The 23,201-nt window shown below is 44.1% G+C and overlaps 1 protein-coding gene and 1 non-coding gene across 2 annotated transcripts in view; one reads left to right on the top strand and one right to left on the bottom strand.

Annotated features, from left to right (window-relative positions):
* LOC145403713 (PX domain-containing protein kinase-like protein) overlaps nucleotides 1-23,201 on the top strand; it is a 1,006,790-nt gene that overhangs the window by 726,811 nt on the left and 256,778 nt on the right. Inside the window, exon 10 of the mRNA XM_080275395.1 lies at nucleotides 22,326-22,400. Coding sequence (XP_080131521.1) covers nucleotides 22,326-22,400 — 75 coding nt within the window. The remainder of the gene's footprint in view (nucleotides 1-22,325; nucleotides 22,401-23,201) is intronic.
* LOC145403903 (5S ribosomal RNA) lies at nucleotides 18,057-18,174 on the bottom strand. Its single transcript, XR_013898095.1, has one exon. It is a non-coding gene; the product is annotated as a 5S ribosomal RNA (ribosomal RNA).

Genomic DNA, 23,201 nt, shown 5'->3' with positions numbered 1-23,201 from the left:
CTGAATCACGGTGTCACTCACTACTAACTTTGACAATGTTAATTTAACGATTTAAATGTCGATTCGAAACGTTTCTGACCTAAAGTGAAATGTTTTAGGATTATTAACGGATTAACAGATCAACGGAAATGTTAATGGAAGTTACCGCTAATCCGTTAAGTTAAAAAATAAATTAACGCTTTAACTCTTTAACAAAAACATTAGCTTCGTTAATAACGGATTAACGATTAACGCGTTAATGCCCACCGCTGGTCTTCACTATACAGTAGTCAGATCATTAGGGTATGGAATGCTGAGTGTCCACAAGAGAAGTCACAGTACTACAGCAGTGAGCGAGGCACAGGGGGCCACAGGCTGTCACAACACTAGGGGGTAGCCACAATTTGGGTCACAGATGCACAATGCACATACTTGCATATGTCCTTACTGTACAGTAGTCAAGAGCACTAGGGCATGGAGCAATGAGGGACCACAAGGGAAGTTGCAACACTACAGCAGTGAGTGAAGCATGTGGGTTCATAGCACTGGGAAGTAGCCACTGCTTGAGTCATAAATGCACAACTCACAGATAAGTCCTCACTATACAGCACTCAGAGCTCTAGGTCATGGAGCACTGAGTGGCCACAAAGAAGTCACAGCACAACAGCAGTGAGTGAGGCATGGGAAGCCACAGTCTGAGTCACAGCAGTAGGAGTTAGCCACCACTTGGGTTACAGATGCAGAGCGCACAGATGTGACATGACTATACAGTGTCCAAGGGAGAGAATGAGAGAGTGACAGTAGGCTTGGTATGTCAGGTGGGCTGATTCTGCAGAGCATTTTGTGATTAGCTGGCACATTGCAGGATCTGCCCTCGTGCTGATTGCGTCCTGTATCTGAGCCAGATGATACATGTCACTGTCGGAAAGTGCATAGTACCGCCGATTGCTTCCTGTTTCTGAGCTGGATATTGCCTGTTTTCACCGGATGTTGTTTTAATAGAGCCAGGCAAAAAACGCCGGATGTTGTGTTGGGCCGGATATTAGGATGATGGGTAATTGAGAGATTATACAATTATCTGTCATCGCAATATCCAGCTTAACGCAGTATCCGGCACAACTGGCTTGGTTCTGTTACAGCAATGTCAGATGAAATTATGCAACATCTGGCACTGAAACAGGACACAACCAACAGTTCTGTGCAATATCAGTTTTTGAGGCATGTCAACTGGCTTGTAACCAGTAGCCAACCAGCTCCTGGGAAAACCCCGAAGTGCACCAACCAGTCAGAATCCATCACAGGAACAGTTCACCAGGCGTGCCAAGCATATCATTGCACACTCATTTTCTCCCGTGGATCTTGTGTAGTTAAGATGTGTCTGTGCGCTTCGCTCTTCTGACCATGTGGTCGCAAAACCCCAGTGCTGTGACTAACTCCGTGGTGTCCTGTGTTTGATGTTGTTGCAAAGCTTATGGCCTTTCAGTGTTTATGTCCTAGTGCTCTATTGTGATCTTGAAAATATTGCCCTGTATGAGTGCATGTGGTGCGAACCTCCAGTGCTTTGTTTCCTTCCCACGTACTTCAACTGTCGCCCCAGAGTGGTCTGTGCCACCACCTGCTAAGAGATGTTGTATCATTTTCTTCTCAGAGAAGAAGAAGGAGACAAGCGAGAAGATGGAGCAAGGCTGGACCATCATAAGGCTAATGGAGCACTACAACATGCCCTGGGCCACGTTGCAGGATCCGTGGAAGAACAAGCACTTCATCAAGATATTCTTCCAGGGTGAACATGACAACTATGTGATGGCATGAACACAAAATGAAGGCCAAGCCACACTTTGGCGAACTCAACCAGCCCGCCTGAAGTGGTTTCTACAACAGCGTGGCTGTGGCATGATTGTGTGTCCCATCAAGCTGAAAGCTGCAGCCACCAAGTTTGCTGAGCAACTGTGGATCACGGATTTCAAGGCGTCTGAAGGTGTGTGACTACAGGGGGCACTGAGGATGAAGGGGAAGGGGAAGAGGAAGAGGAGGAGAATGATGATGATGATGATGAAGTGGCAGATATTCCAAGGCTCCAGCAGGTTTGTTATGCAGTGGACGTTCCTCTCGACTACTGTGAGCATCCTAATTGGCAGCCCATCTTCACCGATGCCATGGCCACGTACCTGCAACAGGGCCATTTGAATGGGATGAAGCTTCCTTTGAGAAGGATCCCCAAGTACAGTAATTCTCCATCATGTCTTTTTTCTGTCAACAATGCTTGTCACTTCGTTGCCAGAGCCCTTGACCTCCTCGCATCATCCCCTGTCACCTCAGTCTTCAACCTCCTTCTAGTGGCCTGTGTCACCCAGGCCCTCTACTTCCACACACTAGTGTCATTTACCCCAGCCAGGCACCACCATGGTCAATTCTTCACCTCAGCCAAACATCTCAGCCATGGCACCATCTTCTGCCTCATCGAATGAAGTGTCTCCACACAGTGTTGCAGTTGGACAGAGTCTGGTACCCAGGGTCTATTTCATCCACTTCCAGCCAATTGTGGATGGTGTCCACAGTCACCTGTTCTCCTGCTGGCTTCCATACGATGGATGAAGTCCTGAGCTTTGGAGCCAGTAAAGTCAACAGTGGCCTCTTCATCCTTGAGGAGTTTGTTCCAACCATTGCTCAAGCATGAGTGCAGAGAGTTCCCTCCAAGCCTGGGCCCAGTTGTAGATTGCAGACTTGAGGGAATACCACTTGAGGTTGGCCAAGGTCCTTTCCCCCCTACTGTCCATGCCTTGGGCTGTGTCCTCCTTGTCCTCGAGCACAACAATCTCATCTTCCACTCACCTTGATGTGGTGGCGGGGCTTGAAGCGTGGTTGGTGTTGCCACCTACTTTGGAGGCGTGCCTACCTTTGTAGGGTTCGGCACTTGTCGGCCTTGTGGACCAAGCACCACTTACATCACTGGTGGAGGAGGCCTGCTGGTGATGTTAGTCCCTGCCCATTTGCCATCTAGGGCGGGACTGTTGCCTTCCCATGTGTTTGCCGTGCGTGGCATCCTGTAGTGCTGGGAGACGGGAGTCCTGAGGGTTGAGCGATGCTGCACAATGCGCCCTGCAGCTAGCAGTACACCTCTTGGTCCCTTATTCTGACCAGGTCATTTGGCTGGTCATGCATTGGCTAGGGTCAAGTGGGCACTGTGGGGCCAGGTGGCTCCTATCGTCCTGGAGTCACCCACGCCCAGGCCCCTGGGTGGTTACCCGCGTATACTCTCCTGCTGCCTCTGAAGTCGCCAGTGTTGTCCCTGGCATAAGACCTCCTCTTGTTGGGCTCCATGGTGGGTGGAGTGGAGGGGTGGGGGAATGAAGTTTTTTTTGTAGACTCATGTGGTTGGCAATAAATAAAGTTTCATTGACGACGCTGGATCTGTCCATGGCAACTCCTTATTGCCACTTAGAGCCTTACCAGGCCCCTGGTGAATATCCTTCTTTGCCCCAGCATTCAGGTGGGACTGCAAGGCGGTCACGTCGGGTGGGTACAGCTCTGGGGTTGGGCTCAGAAGAGCCGGTGCGCACAACATACCCAAAATATCTAGTGCTGAAATCCTCTGTAGGAGGGTCAGTTCTGGATATTGATATATTTGAGTTACACCATGCCATTGTGCCATCCCTTGGAAGAGAACCCAAGATCTCATCCCAGGGGGATGGAAGTATTCTAATTGAGGTGTCCTCCCCAGAAGAGAGCTCCCGACTAATGACTCTGATGACTGTTGCTGGCTCTGCTGTTACCTGTGTTCCTCATGGAACCTTTAACCAAAGTAAGGGAGTAATTTTCTCTCGTAACATCCTCCGATACTCAGAGGAGTGACTGTTGGAGGAGCTGCGATCGTTTGGTGTGGTGAAAGTTGAGCGCCTTCAGAAAAAGATAGATGGGATTCTGTCCCCAAGTCAACATTGTTCCTGACTTTTGACAAATTGACGTTGCCTAGATCTGTGAAATTAGCATGGTTATCGATTCCTGTGAAACTGTATGTACCAATCCCAAAGCTCTGTTTCCACTGCCAGGGGTATGGACATGTTAACCGATTTTGCCGCCATGCACAGGCTGGCCTTCCTGGTGTCTGTATCTCCTGTGGTGGACCAAGTCATACCAGCGATTGTTCAGGACCCCTTAAATGCTATCACTGTGGGGGCCCTCATGCTGTATATTCTAGAAGTTGTCCTTGCTTTTCTTAGAAAAGGAAATTTTGTCAATTTGAACACTTGAGAAGGTTTTGCTTCTCGAGGCTAAGAAGAGAGCCCAGACTCGCTTTTTCCAGCCTGGTGTTACTTATGCTTCTGTCCTATCTGGAATGTCAGTGCACCGCCCTACATATCCAAGACAGCCTCGACCCAATCCAGTGCCCACTTCATCATCTAGTGCTTTGCGGGATGCTGCCTCTGCTGTTCACATTGTTTGTGAAAATGAACCATGCCCACTCCCTACTCAGACTGTTTCTGCCCCCACTCCGGTATCTGACAACATGCACGCTTCTGTGGTGGTGGCAGATGTTCATGTTGACCAGACTCCTCCTGTCCTACCCAGTATGCCCAAGGCTCTACCTGTACAGTACCTGGCAAACGTCACTGCTGTTCATCAGAGTCCTCAGAGCATGAAGACCGGCCACCTAAGGTCTCCGTTGTTGACCCTTCTGTCGACACCTCTTCTGTTCCCTCTGTCCAGCAGGCTGAGGGATCTAGCCAAGCGACATTTGAAACCGAAGGCTCACCTCCAGTCTCATTCCCACCTGGGGATATTGTTGGACAGCCTGCTAATGCATCACATCAGAAGCATGGGATAGCCTTTCAAAAGATTCAAGTCCTGTGGACTCTACTTCCACTTCTGGGGCTTCTGGTGGTAGCACTGGCCATCCAACACCTCCAAAGGTGCCTTCCAAACAAACTTTTATGCCCACTCCTAGAGAGAGTGTTGTAAAACTTACTTCCTCATCTTCACATTTGCCTTCGGATGTTCGACAGAGGGTGCGGGTTTCTGGTGCTGGACGGGCTCCTCCAAAGAGCTCTCATAAGCATCAATCCAAACCCTCTGGTGGGGCAAGGTTGTCTCGCCTCTCATCCTGATTCTTCCTTCATTATGGGTACTATGGCATTCTCAGTCAGTATACTACAATGGAATTGTCGAGGGCTGCGTGGTAATTGGGAGGAGCTGCGAACACTCCTGACATGTTCCCCTACGTGTGTGTGTCTCCAGAAAACTCATGTAGGGTTTGCCACTCCCCATGCACTCCATGCCAACCCAGGGTCCTGTAGTAGTAGTAGTAGTTGTTCCCTAGGCAGTCTGGCCGAACAGCCCCGAGCCCCTTAGGAAGGCCATGGCCGAGACCGGGCTTTCCCACAGAGCTCTCAAAGAGTGTATGTTGTGTTGTTGGCATAGGTGGTTGTGTGCAATATAATAGTATGGAGTGCTGTGTTGCATCCTGGACAGGCATCAGCGACGGAGTCATCCAGCCTCTTCTGGTAGCTTAAGAGGGCTGGATGGTGTCCACATCTCAGCCTGGCCAGGTGGACCCTGTCCTCACGAGGAAGATAGGATTCAGAAGGGTGGATGTCAGGAGGCCGTGCATGCAGCTGTGTGTTGTTTTTAAGTGACTGAATGGAGCAGCGAGTGATCTGGGTGTGGATATGCTTCTGGAAACTGGTCTGAGGTGGGCGAGGGGGAAGAGATGACAGTATTTGTGTATGGTATCGTGTGCTGGGTGTTGTTTTGATGTTCCTTGGTGTGGGTGGATGTGCTGCCATGTACTGTAGTGGATGTTGTGAGTTTGTGGAGGCTGCAGCAAGAAACTGGGTGCCTCTCATGTCTAGGTGATCCTTGACTTTGAAGACTTTGGTTTCTTGATGTAGGTGGTCTGTGGCTGTAGTAGCTGTGCAGCCTGTGATTATTTTTAAGGCCTTGTTCTGTATGGTCCGTAGAGTGTTGTAGTGTGTTTTGGTGAGGTTAGAAGCCCAGGCAGGGCTTGCATAATTCATCACTGAACGTATGTATTGTTTGTGTACTGTGGTGGTGGTTTCTTTGTTGTGTCCGAATGTTGTATGGGCAAGTGACCTCAAAGCATTGAGCCTTGGTGTTATTTTATTTTTAATGTTTGTGATGTGTTGCTTAAATGACATTGATGTATTGTGTGTTACACCAAGGATTTTGTGTGTGTGTGTGTGTGTGTGTGTGTGTGTGTGTGGTAGGGGAGTGTTGTTTATGGTGAGGTGTGGGATGTGACTGTGTTCTGCTGTCCAGTTTGTGAGAAGAGGCACTGTAGATTTGGCTGGGGCTATTTTGAGCCTGTTTGTGGTGAACCATTTGTGTAGTGTGTTGAGGTAAGGTTGAATGATGTGTGTAGCTGTGTTTGCATTTTGGTGTGTACATGTAAGTGTTATATCACCTGCATAGGAAGCTATGTGTATCTGTGGTGTGTGGGGTGTGGGTACGTCGTGCATGTATAGATTAAACAGTGTAGGGGACAAAACAGATCCTTGGGAGACCCCGTTTGTGAAGTTTCTGATGTTAGAAGACTGACCGGCAAATGTTACGTGTGCACATCTGCCTGCTAAGTAGTTTGCCAGCCATCTTTTTGTGTTATTGTGCATGTTTATGTTGAGTATTTTGTTTGTGAGGTTGTGGTGGGGGATGGCATCAAAAGCTCTGCTAATGTCTAGTGTGACTAGGAGTGTCCTGTGTGGTGGCCTAGCTGAATTCATGCCATCGAAAACTCTCTGTGTAAGGTCTGTAAGGAGGGTGTTTGTGGAGTGTAGTGGCCTAAAGCCATGTTGTGACTGGGCTAGGGGAATGTGAGGTGTGACTAGTTGTAGTATCATTCGTTCAGTGACTTTAGAGGGTGTGCAGAGAAGTGTGGTGGGGCGATGTGAGTTTAGGGATAGTGATGATATTGCCATGCTTCCAGATGTTGGGTATTATGTTGTATGAGTAGTTGTAGTTTGATATGTTGGTGAGTGCTTGTATGCCTTGTGGTCCTAGGTGTTTAAGGTGAATGTTGCTTATGTTGTCTGGTCCACAGGCAGATGAGTGCTTGAGGTTGTTAATGATGTGCATCGTCTGGTTGTAAGTGAAAGGTGCATAGTCTGGGTCTGTGGGGAACTGTCTCTTACGTCTGATGATACGTCGGTCTTTCGGATGGGGGGTTAGATGGGGTCCTGTTGGGGGTAGTGCTGTTTTGGTCAGGGTTGACATCCCTCATCGGCCAGTCCACCTCCAGTCTAACCTCCAGTGTGTTGCTGTGCGTTACATGCCCACCACTGGTATGCAGTTTGTTCCATTTATTTACCGCCCAACACAGCAGTCAGTAGGGTGGAACTTGAGAACCTTCTTGGCCAGTTACATACGCCCTTTCTTCTCTTGGGGGACTTTAATGGTCGCCACCCTTTGTGGGGTGACTGTCTTGTTAACCAACGTGGGAGTTTGTTGGCGTCCTTATTGGAGGATGAGGATCTTGCCCTGTTCAATACCGGGGCGTTTACACATTTTCACTCCCAAATGGGTTCATTTACTGCAATTGACCTCTCTCTCTGCTCCCCTGACTGTCTCCTGGACTTTACCTGGGAGGTTATGGAGGATCTCCATGGAAGTGATCACTTTCCCATCCTCCTTACTGCAGCAGTATCTTGTCCCTGTTCTCGTCTTGTGGATAGGGCAAACTGGTCCCTTTTCTCTTCTCTGATTTCTGTTAATGCCTCAGTTGAAGACTTTTCTCATACTGATGAGGCTGTTTCATTCTTTACCTCGGCTCTGCATTCTGCTGCCCTTCATGCTGTTCCTAAAACCTCTGGCTTGTATCACTATCAACATGTCCCATGGTGGAATGAGGATTGCAGTGTAGCTGTACGTGCTAAGAAGCTAGCTTTCTCCCGTTATCGTAGATGCAGGAGCATAATCTTGTCGAGTTCAGAAGGGCGCGGGCTAAGGCTCATCGGGTACTGAAACAAGCAAGGTGGGATTCTTGGATGGCTTATGTGTCATCTGTAAACTCAAAGATGCCAGTGTCTCGGGTGTGGAAGAGGGTGCGAAAGATTTCAGGAAAATTCACTCAAGGCCGGTCCCCTGTGCTGATGTCTAATGGTGAGCCTGTTGGCGACCCTGCAGCTGTGGCCGATATTTTTGTGTCTGTCTTTGCGGTGGTCAGTCATAGAAATACTAGCTCACCAATTTTTGCCAGACAACGGGAAATAGAGGAGGCAAGGGTGCTGGACTTCCGTTTGGGGAATGTGGAGTCCTACAACCTCCCTTTCTCTTGTCGTGAACTCCAATCTGCCCTTTCCCTCTGTCATGACACCTCCCCAGGGCTGGATGATATTCCCTACGCAATGCTTCGGCACCTGAATGATGATGCACTGTCTTTTCTCCTCAGCCTTTTTAATAGACTCTGGAAGGAATCTTCTCTTCCCTCCTCATGGCATGAGGCTATTGTCCTGCCATTTCAGAAGCCAGGGAAGGCAGGTTACAGTCCCCTGGAGTATCGGCCAATTGCCTTAACATCTTGCCTGTGTAAACTATTTGAGAAAATGGTCAACACACGCCTAATGTATTTCCTTGAAAGGAATGAATGTCTCTCTCAGTGTCAGTCTGGCTTTCGAAAATATCGCTCAACAACGGATGCACTGGTCCTTCTTGAGGCTGCAGCTTGTGATGCTTTTGCTAGGCAGCAGCATCTGGTGTGCATTTTCTTTGACCTAGAAAATGCATATGATACTATTTGGCAGTTTGGTTGGTATCTTCCAAAAACTCAGTTCTTTAGGTTTACATGGCAGGCTGCCCCTATTTACAGTCAATTTTCTGCATGACTGCACATTCAGGGTTAGGGTGGGCATCACCCTGTCTCCTTCATACCCTCAGGAGGAAGGGGTGCCTCAAGGAAGTGTCCTCAGTGTGACCCTTTTTGCTCTAGCTTTGGACGGTATTGTGTCCTCAGTTCCAAATGGGGTATCGGCCTCACTGTACGTTAATGATTTGGCTCTATGGTAGGCTGCTTCCCGAATGTCTGTGGTTGAACGTTGCATGCAGCTTACTGTGGACAGGGTCTCTCGTTGGGCCACCATGCACGGCTTCCGTTTCTCCCCAACAAAGACAGTGGCCTTGCATTTCTGCCATTTGAGAGGTGTACATTCAGACCCAGACCTCCAGTTATATGGCCACAGAGTGCGATGTGTGGACGAGACAAGATTTCTTGGTCTTGTTTTTGACAGGAGACTGACATGGATACCACATATCCGTTTCCTACAACTATCATGCCTCCATGTCCTGTCTCTCTTATGGATTTTATCTCACTTGTCTTGGGGAGCTGACAGAACCATCCTGCTCCACCTTTACCGTGCCTTAGTCTGGAGCAAATTGGACTATGTGTGTGTGATGTACTCTTCTGCTACTGAGGCAAGGCTGCGGCCACTAAATTCTGTCCATCATGGTGGGATTCGTCTGTCAACTGGGGCTTTCCGGTCTTCCCTGATCGACAGTCTATTGATTGATGCAAACGAACCACCACTGGATCTCCGCGGTAGTCCTTATTGGTGCAGTTTTGGCATCGCCTTCACCGCCTTCTGGCCCCGCTGAGCTGTAAGGATATCTCCGAGGTCACACTTCTCCCCTTTTATAACACCCACCCTCGCTATCAGCACCCGTTTGGGTATTCATGTCAGGACTCCATATTATAAATACAAATCATAACAGAAAGCATGATGGATAGATAGGTAGATAGGTAGACAGAGCACCAGACAAGGTTTGGGAACGGGAAATTAGCTTGCAACTCTTTAAGTGAAGGAATGTTGATCGTGCATCGGAAGCAGTATGTACACACAGACTTACAGTATTCTAGAAGCTTCCACGACAGTAGAGCACATGTGACTTAACCCCTGCAACACGAGAATGTAGGAATCTAAGCTCAGAAGGAGACAGGCCGTAGAACCGACAGGTAGTAGGGAGAAGGAGGCTGGCAACATGGGAGAGAGGGTGGAAGAGAGAGAGAGAGAGAGAGAGACAGGGACGTAGCTCACGGAACTACTTTATACTTCACTTGTGTGTGAGAGACTTTGTTAATATTTCCAAGACAAATAAAAATAGTCCCATACTAATCTTTACCTCTCCTGTCATTGCATGACAAAAGGGAACGAGGATTATCTACTTACAGAACTACTCACGTATAACAATCGCGCGTCCATGAGTCTAATATATGTATAACTGATCTACAAAACACACTACAAGAAGATACGAAGTTTTTGTAAAATATGGCGGCAGCGAACGTACGAACCTCGTCTACGAATCTACTGTACAGTGAATTTCTACAAAAGCAGGCGAGACTCTAACCAAGATTAGCTTCAGTTCTACAGTGAGTCCTACAAAGTACAAGCTACAAACCTACAAGCCTATGAGTCTACGAGTGTACAGTTGATTCTACATTATCAAGATTGAATACAAACAATACCTCTTACAACCAACAACTCACAACCAGCTCTTGACAGTATTCACTCCAACCCCCTCTCTGTCTGTCCAATCATCACGTTGATGTAGAGGTGAAGAGGTCACACGACATCTTGCCAGTAGTTTAACAAAATATTGATACAAACAATTTTGCAATTTCTATGACGAACCAACGAACTACAACCATCTACGATCAACTACAAGTAACAAGTCTACAAGACATCTCCATAATCTTCTACACACACCCACAAGTAGCGGCAGTCTTCATCCCACAACGAGTAAATCACAGGAGAAAAGGACTGAGAATACATCGAGAAAGAAATCCAAAACAAACAAACAAAGAGCGAGACACGACTCACAACTCACAACCACCTGACCTCACCCTCCTCTCTCTCCTACCTCCACCTGCCTCCACCGCTGATGCAGGTTCACAGAGGTCAAGACAACGCGGCAAATACCAAGCCCATATTCACAACTCATCTTACTCATCTTCACTCAAGTTACTCGTCGCTACTCATTTACTCACCACAGCTACCAGTGTGGGAAGTCGACGTCACCATAAGTGTTTGCTGAGACGATGCCACGCCTATCAACGTGTGTCTGACACCCCACAATACGTCAATCAACCCATGAAGGACAACGCTATCACCACGTGCAACACAACTCACACCTTTCCCACCATGGTAAAAATTAGTGAGTTACATAATTACTTCACTTATACAATACACAGTGATAGACAACACATTTTGCACAAACATATAAAATGTGCTGTGTGTGTCACAGTTGCTCAGTCAGCGATTAAAAGAACTGTATTAAACATTTATTAATTAAAGCTACCTAGTGGAAACAGACAAATTAAATTACAAGGAAAACCAGAAAAAAAAAATGGCCAACACAAATGACGTTAGCAAGAATGAACAACATCTTCCACACATTCGTGAAGACAAAGATTTCCACACAGTGCTGACACATATATTGGCCACGATAGGTACAAGCGAACAACAAGTCATTGTATGTAGTTAATACTGTATATAGTGTATATGTATTTTTTATATAAAATAACAAAATATGGGGCTATATAATATCTATCTGTCTATCTATCTATCTATTGCCAGACCCCTCAATCCCATTTGGGGTGGCCACAAATAAATCGCCTCCACGTCACCCTGTCTCCCGCCATCTCACTACCCTGCTCCCAACTCACACCCCCTTCTCTCATATACCTCTCCACCCCATCCCTCCATCTCATCCTCAGCCTCCCCCTCCATCTTCCCCCCTCCACCTCACTCATATACACTCTCTTCGTCAGTCTTTCACCCTCCATTCTCTCCACATGGCCAAACCACCTCAGTGTGTTCCCATAACACTTCCTATCACATCCACATGCACACCACAACGTTTCTTTATATCCTCATTCGTCAGCCTGTCTCTCCATGTGACTCCACAGGCTCCTCTTAAATAACTCATTTCCATTGCTCTCACTCTTGACTTGTGTCCTTCCAACAACGTCCAAACTTCACTTCCATACGTGAGAGTTGATATCACAGTACTGTCATGTAGTAACTTTTTCACTTCCATGCTCACTTCCCTGCTTCTTATCACTGCTTTCAAGGAACCAACAACCTTTCTTCCCTGCTGTACCCTTTCAAGCACTTCACCCTCCAAACCTGCATCCTTACTCATCACACTACCCAAGTACTTAAACGTACTCACATTTTCCAATTCCTCACCATCCAACCTCGCTGAACATTCACTGGCTTCACCTCTCTTAAAGACCATCACTTTACTCTTCCCTACATTCACCTTTAGATTCCGCTTCTTACACACTCTCCCAAACTCATCCACCAAGCCTTGCAGCTCCCCTTCATCTTCATTCAACAACACAGTATCACCTGCAAACAACAGTACAGGGAGTTTCCAAACGCTATCCTCTCTCACCAGGGCCACTCCAACATCCACTACCCTACCTTGTACCTCTTTTATTACCCCATCCATGTACAGATTGAACAACCATGGAGACATGACACATCCCTGTTTCAACCCAACCTTCAAAGAGAAAAATTAACTTAGTTCACCATCCACACGCACTGCAGCCTTAGCACCATCATACATACTCTTCACAGCATTCAGCAACTTCCCATCTACTCCATATATTCTTAATACTTTCCACAATCCTTGTCTATCCACCCTGTCATATGCTTTCTCCAAATCCATGAAAGCCGCATACAACTTCTTTCCCTTCTCTAGAAACTTTTCCACTAAAGATCTAAGAATGAATATCTGATCTACACAACCTCTTCCCTTCCTAAAGCCTCCCTGTTCTTCAACTAATTCCTCTGTTCTTTCTCTAACTCTGTCAATAAGTATCCTACCATACACTTTTCCTATTATACTAAGAAGACAAATGCCCCTATGATTACCACACACTTCTTTTTCCCCTTTTCCTTTGTACAAGGGAATAATTATACCTGATTTCCAATCCTCCGGGACTCTACCTTCCTCCCAGGCCAATCTGCACATCTTCCACATCCATTCTACTACTCTCTCTCCCCCATGCTTCATCATTTCACCACACACTCCATCAATTCCTGGGGCTTTCCCCAATTTAACTTTCTTCATTGCTTCCACAACTTCAATCCTACTGATTTCTTCCTATCTTCTCACCTCCCTCCTTCTCCCAGCCATTCCCCAGCCACTTGTACTCGCATTACTTCCATCCTGTGTGTTGAACAATTCCTTAACCCTTACACTGCGGGCTTGTTTTTCTTTGACTTTCGGCTCCCGCGGGCATATTCGCGCTCCAACAGACTCTCTAAAAATATTTGCCAAAAATCAGTTATTAGTCCTAGAATATTAAAATCACATATACTTATGGCACATACCTTCAGCTTTCTCCTTGGGTGTTTGTTGAGCCTTTGTTGAGTACCGTAGGACTTGTGGAGACCTCTGAAGTTGGGTAACGAAGTCTCCACTTTACACTTCCCGACAACTCATAATATGATTACCACAGCCTGATATTATCGCTAGAAACACTAATCTATGATTCTCAAATAGTTTGGAATCCATACTCCCCCCAAAAAACACTGTGAAAGCAATGAAAATTACGAGGGCGTATTACCATCCCACTTCCGATCGTTCGCCGCTAGTGTTGTCTATTATTCATAAAAACACTCACAGTTTAAATTTCTGTTACTATATAACACTTATATATATCTACAGTCTTTATCCATAAGTTTCCTTCAGTAATAGTAGTTTATTGTCACTGTAGGGATTCAATTTCTTTCAGTAAAATACGTAGCATTCACTTTCTCGTCCTGTATACTAGCATTGAGAGTGAATGTCACTTTCACCTTCACTCTCATAACTCATAGTACTCATACATGCTAGAGTGAAATTTTCACTTTCATTACTCCTAGTATATATACTCGTATTCTTATAATACCACTCATTTACATTTCTATTTACGTTCTCTACTTTATTTACATTATTTACATTTCTATTTTATTTACACTGTGTTATGCACTGTCACTTGAAGTAACTTATAAAACTGTTTTCCACTGTTCACTTATATTTACATTCATTCCTTTCTTGCTGTTTAGACATTATTTACACTTTATTTACAATTCCACATGCACTGTTTTACTCAGTAAAAAGATCATAGTCATTCTCTATCAATTGTCAGCCCTTTACCTCTTTCCACACGAGGTTTAGTAGGGGGTAAAGGTCACAGGGCCCTTTGCATGGGGCTATAAAGCGATCGAAGTTAGCAGGAGCAAATCAGACATACTCCCACTTTCAAAGACGACAGTGAACTGATAGTGGTGGCCTCCTGCCGCCTGGCTAGGGTGAGTGCAATACTACCAACTTCAGCCCTATGAGACCTGCTAATATATAGCAATGAAATGATTGGCAGGAAACCAAGACAATACATAATAAATTAGGTAGTTCCAGGTGAATGTAAATATCACTTAGGCTTCTCCCTTCCCTCCTTATATGTATACTGTATTTATTACGAAAATAGATTATACGGCATATTTCAAGGGGAAATAAACAGCGAAAATTAGCGAACGAGTGCACGTGAGGTGTTATCAGGTGATAATCAGCCAATTCCAGGCGTATGGCACTATCACTTACCTTATTTCTTTTTTGTATATATTATTTTGTATAAGAATAGGGCATAGGGTTTATTTCAATGGATGAAATCAGTGGAAAATTCCAGGGAAGATTTACTTAGCATAGAATACAGTGTGGTGGCCTGCAATAATTAGGTAGTTCCAGGTGAATGTAAGTATCACTTAGGCTTCTCCCTTCCTTTCTTATATATATTTTCATTACGAAAATAGATTATACAGGATATTTCAAGGGGAAATAAACAATGAAAATTAGCGAACGAGTGCACATGAGGTGTTGTCAGGTGATAATTAGCCAATTCCAGGTGTATGGCACTCTCACTTACCTTATTTCTTTCTTGTATATATTATTTGGTATAAGAATAGGGCATAGGGCTTATTTCAATGGATGAAATCAGTGAAAAATTCCAGGGAAGATTTACTTAGCGTAGCACGGCCGGGCAGGCGAGAGGATAGTGTAATGGAGGGGGGGTAGGGAGGGGAGTCAAGAATGGGGAGAAATGGCTAAATTGTCAACAATGGATGGTAGTACAGATGAGATTAGGAGTGCTGACTAGTGTTGGACATTGGCAGTACTGATAGATGATACAAGCCACCACTTCAAAGCCCGGGCGAATTCAAAATAACACAGAATCACAAAAAAAAGTGTCGCCCCGCGGTATGATCCCTTGCTCCCAAGCGTCATGAAAGTGACGCCCCGTGGTTAAGTGGTTAAAGTGTTCTCTCCATCTGCTCACTTTTTCTCCCTTCTCCACTAGTAATCTACCAATTTTATCTTTCACTTCCCTGCTAACCTCACTTCCACGCTGTCTTACTCTCTTCACCTCTTTTCAGAACATTTTCTTACAGTCCCTTCACTTCACACTCAAATTCCTTCCAAATTCCTCATCCTTTCTCTTTTTACTCTCTCTTACTAATCTTTTCACCTCTCTCTTTCTTTCTACATATAACTCTCTCTTCCACCTCTCAACTTCTTCCACGTCCCTATTTCTCATCCATTCAGTAATATGTGCAGTATAAACTCAACCTTAAAAAAGGGTCCCAAGGGAATTAGCCAGCAATTGTGCAGCCTTAGATATCACCGAGAATGCATTGACAAACGAAGAAAAACAAACTACAGAAAATCAATACAAAAAAAAAAAAAAAAAATACAGTAAGATCACATAACAAACAAATGAAAATAGGTGTGTCACAACAAATGCCAAAATACCACATAAACTCCTTCTATAACTGAAACAAAAAGCAAATTAGTATCCTCAACGAGCCATTGGCATGGCACATCATCACTATCATCGACCGCAGCATGACCGGATTATTGATGTCAGGACTGCAATTATTACACTTATGTATCGACAGACGATTGCATTATGTTACACTTGCTACAATTATGTAACTACAAACGATATGTAACAGTTCATACAGTGTTACAATTATGCATTACCACAGTGTTGTGTTAAAAATTTATACACTGTTACAGTTATGCATTACCACAATATTATGTAACAATTCATACAATATTACAGTTATCCATTACCGCAATGTTACCACAGTATTATTCATACAGTGTTACAGTTATGGATTACCACAATATTATGTAACAATTCATACAGTGTTACAGTTATGCATTACCACAATATTATGTAACAATTCATGCAGTGTTACAGTTATATATTACCACAATATTATGTAACAGTTCATACAATGTTACAGTTATGCTTTACCACAGTATTATGTAACATTTCATACAATGTTACAGTTATGCATTACCACAGTGTTACTACAGTATTATGTAACAATTCATACAATGTTACTACAATTCTGTATTACCAGAATCATCACACAAGTAAGGTGAAAAAATAGACATTATTAAAGGGATAACTCAATATGTAATGTAATGACCTAGCAGTATTACCATTGCACAATTATATGCGTATGTCTGTTATACATACACATTTTACAATATGTTATACAACCAGTTTAACTATATTGCATTTGTTCAATTATGTACCGGGTATACAACTTGTTTAAAATGTAATATTACTGGATCAGTACAATATTATCATGAATATTATGTGTATACAATATTATAATCAATATTATGTATTAAGAGTGAAGAAGAAGACTATCATGTATTAATAGATTAGCATATGTCATTGATGATTGCTGTCAGAGGACCGCCAGCTGCGTGACCTAGCGATGTCAGGACTCCATATTATAAATACAAATCATAACAGAAAGTATGATGGATAGATAGGTAGATAGATGGACAGAGCACCAGACAAGATGTGGGAACGGGAAATTAGCTTGCAACTCTTTAAGTGAAGGAATGTTGATCGTGCACCGGAAGCAGTACATACACACAGACATACAGTATTCTAGAAGCTTCCACGACAGTAGAGCACACATGACACAGCCCCTGCAACACGAGAATGTAGGAATCTAAGCTCAGAAGGAGACAGGCCATAGAACCGACAGGTAGTAGGGAGTAGGAGGCTTGCAACATGGGAAAGAGGGTGGAAGAGAGAGAGAGAGAGACAGGGAGGTAGTTCGTGGAACTCTACTTTATACTTCATTTGTGTGTGAGAGACTTTGTTAATATTTCCAAGACAAATGAAAATAGTCCCACATTAATCTTGACCTCTCCTGTCATTGCGTGACAAAAGGGAACGAGGAGTATCTACTTACAAAACTACTCACCTATAACAACCGCTGGTCCACGAGTCTAATATATATATAACTGGTAGGTGGTGGCGACCATCATCCACTCACTTGATGTAGTGCTGCCTACTTCTTCCTTAGCCTTTATCATTCTTTTTCTGTGCCTGCCCTCCTCTCTTCCTATTTCTCCCATCTTTCCTGTCACTACTTATTGCTTTTCTTTCCTTTACAAGTGGCTTTACATTGAGTGACAAGCCAAATGGTTTCCTGTAAGCCAAGTAACCATTTACAATGCTGGGTGGTAACCATATAACCAAACCATATGTGCTCCCTACGTGTCAAGTGGGTTGGTGGAGGGTTAGTGCCCCTCCCTGTAAAACAAATAACTCAGAGTCAAATGGCCACCCCGTATGGGATTATGGCGTCTGGCAATGGATGGATGGATGGATTTACAAAACACACTACAAGAAGCTACAAAGTTTTTGTAAGATTCAGTCCTCCCTTGTTTGCCCTATGAGTGTCCCCCGAGTGGCTCCTTGGCTTCTCCCAGAGGTACAACCATGTGATTACTTTCTTGAAAGGAAGACCTCCTTTTACTCACAGGCAGCTTTGTCCTGTTTTTTAGAACATGCCTCTGCTCACAGTGACTCCGTTCCTGTATATACTGATGGCTCTAAATCCCGTTTAAGATCAGGTTTTGGTGTCCATCCATCCATCCATTGCCAGACGCCATGTATCCCAAACGGGGTGGCCAAGGGCTTAGAGTTAATTGTTTTACAGGGAGGGGCACTAATCCTCCACCAACCCCACTTGACACGTAGGGATGCCAACAGCATCTGGTGTTCCCAGGCGGTCACCCATCCAAGTACTAACCAGACCCAACGTTGCTTAACTTCGCTGATCGGACGGGAAGCGGTGTACTCAACGTGGCATGGCCGTTTTGGTGTCATTTTTCGTTATTTTAGCCGTGGTGGGAGTCTCCCACCTTCTGCATCTGTTTTTGCTGCTGATATTACTGCCATATTAGTCACAGTTGAATTAATTTTTAGATTTCCACCAGCTTCTTTTACCATTTTTAGGGACTCAGCCAGTGCCCTACAAGCATTGTCTCGTGGTTTCCCATCACATCCCCTAGTCCTGTCTGTCTTGGAGTGGCTCTTTTTATTATGTAGGAGAGGATACTCTGTACAACTGTGTTGAGTCCCTGCACATGTGGGGGTCGTGGGCAATGAGCGTGCCGACTGTTTGGCGAGAGCAGCTGCCTCTTGCCCTTCGTCTCCTCATTATCGTGTCCCATCTGAGGATTTATGTACAGCCGCTGTGGAGGCTGTTCGTTTCTGCTGGCAGAGAAGGTGGGATGCAGTAGGGGCGAACAAACTCCGCAACATTCGTTGGAACCTAGGCAATGGGGGGGTATGTGGGACTGTCCTGACAGTGGGAAACAGCTTTGGCCCGTCTCTGAATTGGCCACACTAGGCTGACTCATGTTTTTTTAATGGAGAGGGCACCCCCTCCCTATTGTGATGACTGTCTGGTTCCTTTGACTGTGCGGCATCTTCTTGTGGAATGCCCCAGTCTTGAGGACTTTCGTAGGTGATACCTTTCCGGGTGCCGAGCCGGCAATGGATCGTACCTTCTCTCCTTGGTGCCTGATGAAGAGGCTTGTGCTATGGGAGGAGGCACCTTCTCCTTCATGTTGAGCTCTGGCCTTCTCCACAGGCTGTAGGGCTTTACCAAATATAAGGTTTGTGTTTTAATGATAATGTTCTCATTTAACCTCAATCTTTTCACCACTTTTTAGTTTTGGTTGTTTCTTTTATACTGTTGGTTACTTTATACATCTTTTTCCCCTTGCCTTTTATGGTTTATGTATATTTTGACCTTCTTTTAATGTTTGTGTTCGGCTGTATATGACCTCTGCTGTTGCGCCACCATGTCACATCTTCATTCATTCATTCCTCATCTTCCATGAACCTCTACCGGTACAGTCACTTCGTTGCCGTATTAATACCGTGGTCCACTGGTTGCAAAATAAGGTCGAATTAGGGTGCACGAACATGACCCTACTACAATCTCCATCTCCAACCAACTACTTCTCAGAAGGATGAGCAGGAGCATTGTCAAGGAGCAGCAGAGCCTTCAGTTGGTCACAGCAAAACCAAGACTCTTCATTTGATAACACAGCATGATCGTAGAACCGATCTTTGAAGATCTTGGCTACAACTAAGTCTTTAGCAAGTGGAAATAAATCACTGGGAGACTATCTATTAACTGGCGGAGACAGTGCAGCTGTTTGGCATGCCCCACTAAAACAGGTTTCGGACAGTGGGAGCCTGTTGCAATGGCACAACACAAAGCAGACATGCACTGTTTGCTTGCCTTACAACCAGGTAACAATTTCTTCTCATCACCCAAGGTATTAATCGGGACAGACCTGAAGAACAGACCAATTTCATCTGAATAATAAACCTGATTGAGACATAACTCTTCTTTGTCAGTCAGGATTTTAAGCTTGGTGCAAAACTCATCATTCCCTCTGTGTCTGCATTCAACCCTTCACCATAGGTAATCTTGTTATACAGGCCATGTCAAAGTTTGAACCAGGTCAGCCAAAGGTCTCGCTTCAGTCGGAGGCTTCATTGGAGCTCCACCTGACGGCCTCTGCAATTCCATTTCCACTGTCTACTCCAGCACCCTTGGCAGAAATCAAGCCTGAGGTGGTGAAGCTGGAGTAATCTTTGGGGGAGCCATTCACCACTAGCCCACATGGGATTATGTGCACTGTACAGTACTGTACTGGTCGGTGTACAACTCTACCCTTCATCAATGCTAACACTTAGTGAGTACATACAGTAGTACATGATGTACTGTATCATTGTACTGTATCATGACTGTATTGTATTTTAAACTTAGTTTTCATCCTTTACCCATGGGAAAGTTTTTATGATAGAGCGTTGAGATAGATAGTAACACAAAATCCATCTCGATGCTGAATGTCAAGATGATTGGGGGGGGGGATACTATGCAGTATCCGGCATTTGACTTCATTTGGTGTAGGGCTTGGCAGAATTACAACGGATAATTTAGAGTTTACTGTACTGAAGTAATACTGTACTATTCATGATGAAGTTTATAAGAAGAACGTGAAATAAGCTGGAAGAAGGTGAAATTATGGGCCAGGTTGGTGTAGAATGGGTATATGTTTCATTTACTGTGCTGGAACATGATATTATAGTTACTTACTTCCAGAGATGTTTAAATTCCCACGTGGTGGAGTGAGTCTCATATTAATCAAACTTTCAACTTCATGGCCTTTGGTTCCTTCTTCCTCGCATTAAAAAAAAAAAAAAAAAAAATCATTTAATATAGCAGGGGTCTAATGTAGTGTGGGGTTCAGTTTGTAGCAGCGTGTGAATTGCAGTGAAGTGAAAGTAATCCCTCCAATATCCAATGTAATAGAGCCAAAGGCATGTCAGGATAGTGATCCTCTCCGGATATTGGGCCCCAGCCTCCTGGACTTGTACTTATGGACCCTAACTCAGAAAAACACCTATACAACTCCCTCTGGACATGCATTGCACCTATTTAAGACCCAAATCACACCAATAAGGGACATAAAAGACTGAAATAAATGCAAAAGAACCATAAAATGAGGTTTTAGAGGTGAGTTTATACAATATTAAACAATCTGGGTACTTACAAGTCCCTGGCTCCTGGACTGGTTTGAAACACCAGTTAGCAGTCCACAGTTAATCCTCTGCACTCTAAATTCTAATTTCTTAACACTGCACAACACTGTAAATTCCCGTGTGTTCTAGTGGCGAGGTATTGCAGTTTATTCACTGTTTATTCACAAAAAACTAGCACCTGTGGCTTGCACTGCTATAAGTATCTGCTTTCGATCGGAGTTAGGCTGTGACTGTTGATGATGGCGGGGTAACAGAGTTGCCAGATCACAACGGCCACATTACCAAACTCCTCAATTTTCATTACCAAATTCAATTTTTCTTTACCAAATTTGTAAAGCTAGCATTTATTCTTCACTAATATACACAAGTGGAAATACATGTAATCACTTTTCTTATAATTAACAGCATGTTGATTATTATCACGCTATATAGGCTACCAAATTAATCAGAGAGAGCAAACAATCCACCATCTCCATCCTGTGTATCCTCATACATGTGAAAAATCCATTTGGTAATGCATTATCCTGATTCATTACCAAACAAATTTTTCATTACCAAATTGCCCCAAACTTGGTAATGAAAAATACCAAATGGCAACCCTGACAGGGGAGGGGGGAGGGGGGAGGAAGGAAGGGGTGAAGGGACCATGGTGTAACAGCTGTTCGGCACCACGCGTCAATTTCAAATTACAGGTGGGAAAAAAGTCAGATTTTTTTCAAATTTTTTGCGGTTTTTGGCCCATTTTGGGAATATTGGATCCCGGGACGATTATGTCCAATTAGTGGGGATGTTCGGATATTGGGCGTTCAGATATTAGAGGGATTACTATTAAATAACAGTTTAAGTGACTTCGAAACTTGTTTTTAGACATTTTTGGTGGTAAGCAGTAAATGAAATGTCATGAAACAAGTACCAATTTAGGTGAGTTTTAAACTTGCTTTTAGACTTTGTCGGTGTCAGTTCTGAAAGTGTCTTCCTCTGTATGTATTTTCTACTGCCTATGACCTCCAGTCTTTCAGTCACTCTGTGTCCAGGCATCTCGAAATGAACGCATCTTGAATTTGGCTCTCTGTTATCTTTTATTTGTTTTTTCTTGGAGGGAACAATCTTGTGGGCTTCAGGCCATTGGTTCCTTCTTCCTGGAAAAAAAAAGAAAAAAAAAGTGACCCTTGGCCAGAAAATTATCCCCATTGGACCTGTGTTACAACTGAATATACATACAATAAAATGTACAGTGCAGCATTGATAGACTCCAGAGTTAAGTGGCATCAGTTACCTGCATTAGGATTTGAATGCTGGCACTATTGGGCCAGCAATTTTGTAGCTAGCAGTGCAAGCCACTAAGCCACTGTAGTGGTATGGATGTAAGTAGGTTGAATAAAGGATTTTTTTTTTTTTTTTGAAGGTGCGGCAGCAGAGAAAACTCTCCAAAGCTGAGGCCTTCGTTTTGCAGCAGTCTGGAAAGAGCAGATCCAGAAAGGTACTGTAAAAAGCTTATGTGTTTCTCATTATTTATAGGAAAGATTCGTTTAACTCCTTAATTATAGATGGCGTACTGGTACTCACATCCACATTCTCGTGGTAGTTACTGGTGGAGTGCATATACTTCTTAAGCATATAGTAACTGAAATATCCCCATACCAAAATTGCCTAGACCCTTTAAATTCCCCATTATCAAGGAGTTAAGGAAGCTTTGTATACCCAGAAATATTCATTGGAGTGTGTCATATAATTAAACTTTAAACTTCTCTATAAAGCGCATATGGCTATAGCCTATTTGATCTGATCTGACAAGAGAGGAGTCTTAAGCTTTTGAAAGCTGGCAGCTGATTGGTTGTCTGAGTGCATTCATTATTAGCGACAGATATTAAATTATTTTTATTATATGGGTTTTGATAACTGTTTGACAAAAAGATTGCCCAGATGAAATATTGTACCTATACAGTATATAGTTATTTGCATTGATTAATTTGAAAACAGGGCCTTACAAAGTTTATCTGATGGGCTAGTTACATGTGTAAATTTGAATTCTCGGGACAAATCAAAACAGGTAAAAGTTTTATGAGTACCTTGATATTTTCCTCCCATGTTCAGGGAAAATAAGGTAAATGATGTCATTAGTGTGACAGTTTGTAAAATATAACCAAAAAAAAACATTAGAATTTCAGTGAAATATGACAGGTAGACACAGGTGAAGAAGCTGTACGTCACTGTCACTTTCAACCCTCTCGCACACACATAAGTTTTGTAAGTTTTGCCAACACATGATTTTACTCCATCC

This window comes from Coenobita brevimanus, chromosome 61, assembly GCF_032717465.1.
Source record: "Coenobita brevimanus isolate Jiangsu-jjx chromosome 61, ASM3271746v2, whole genome shotgun sequence".
NCBI lineage: Eukaryota > Metazoa > Arthropoda > Malacostraca > Decapoda > Coenobitidae > Coenobita > Coenobita brevimanus.
The sequence above is the reverse complement of the archived record's forward strand: the minus strand, read 5'-3'. Positions and strand labels throughout refer to the sequence as shown.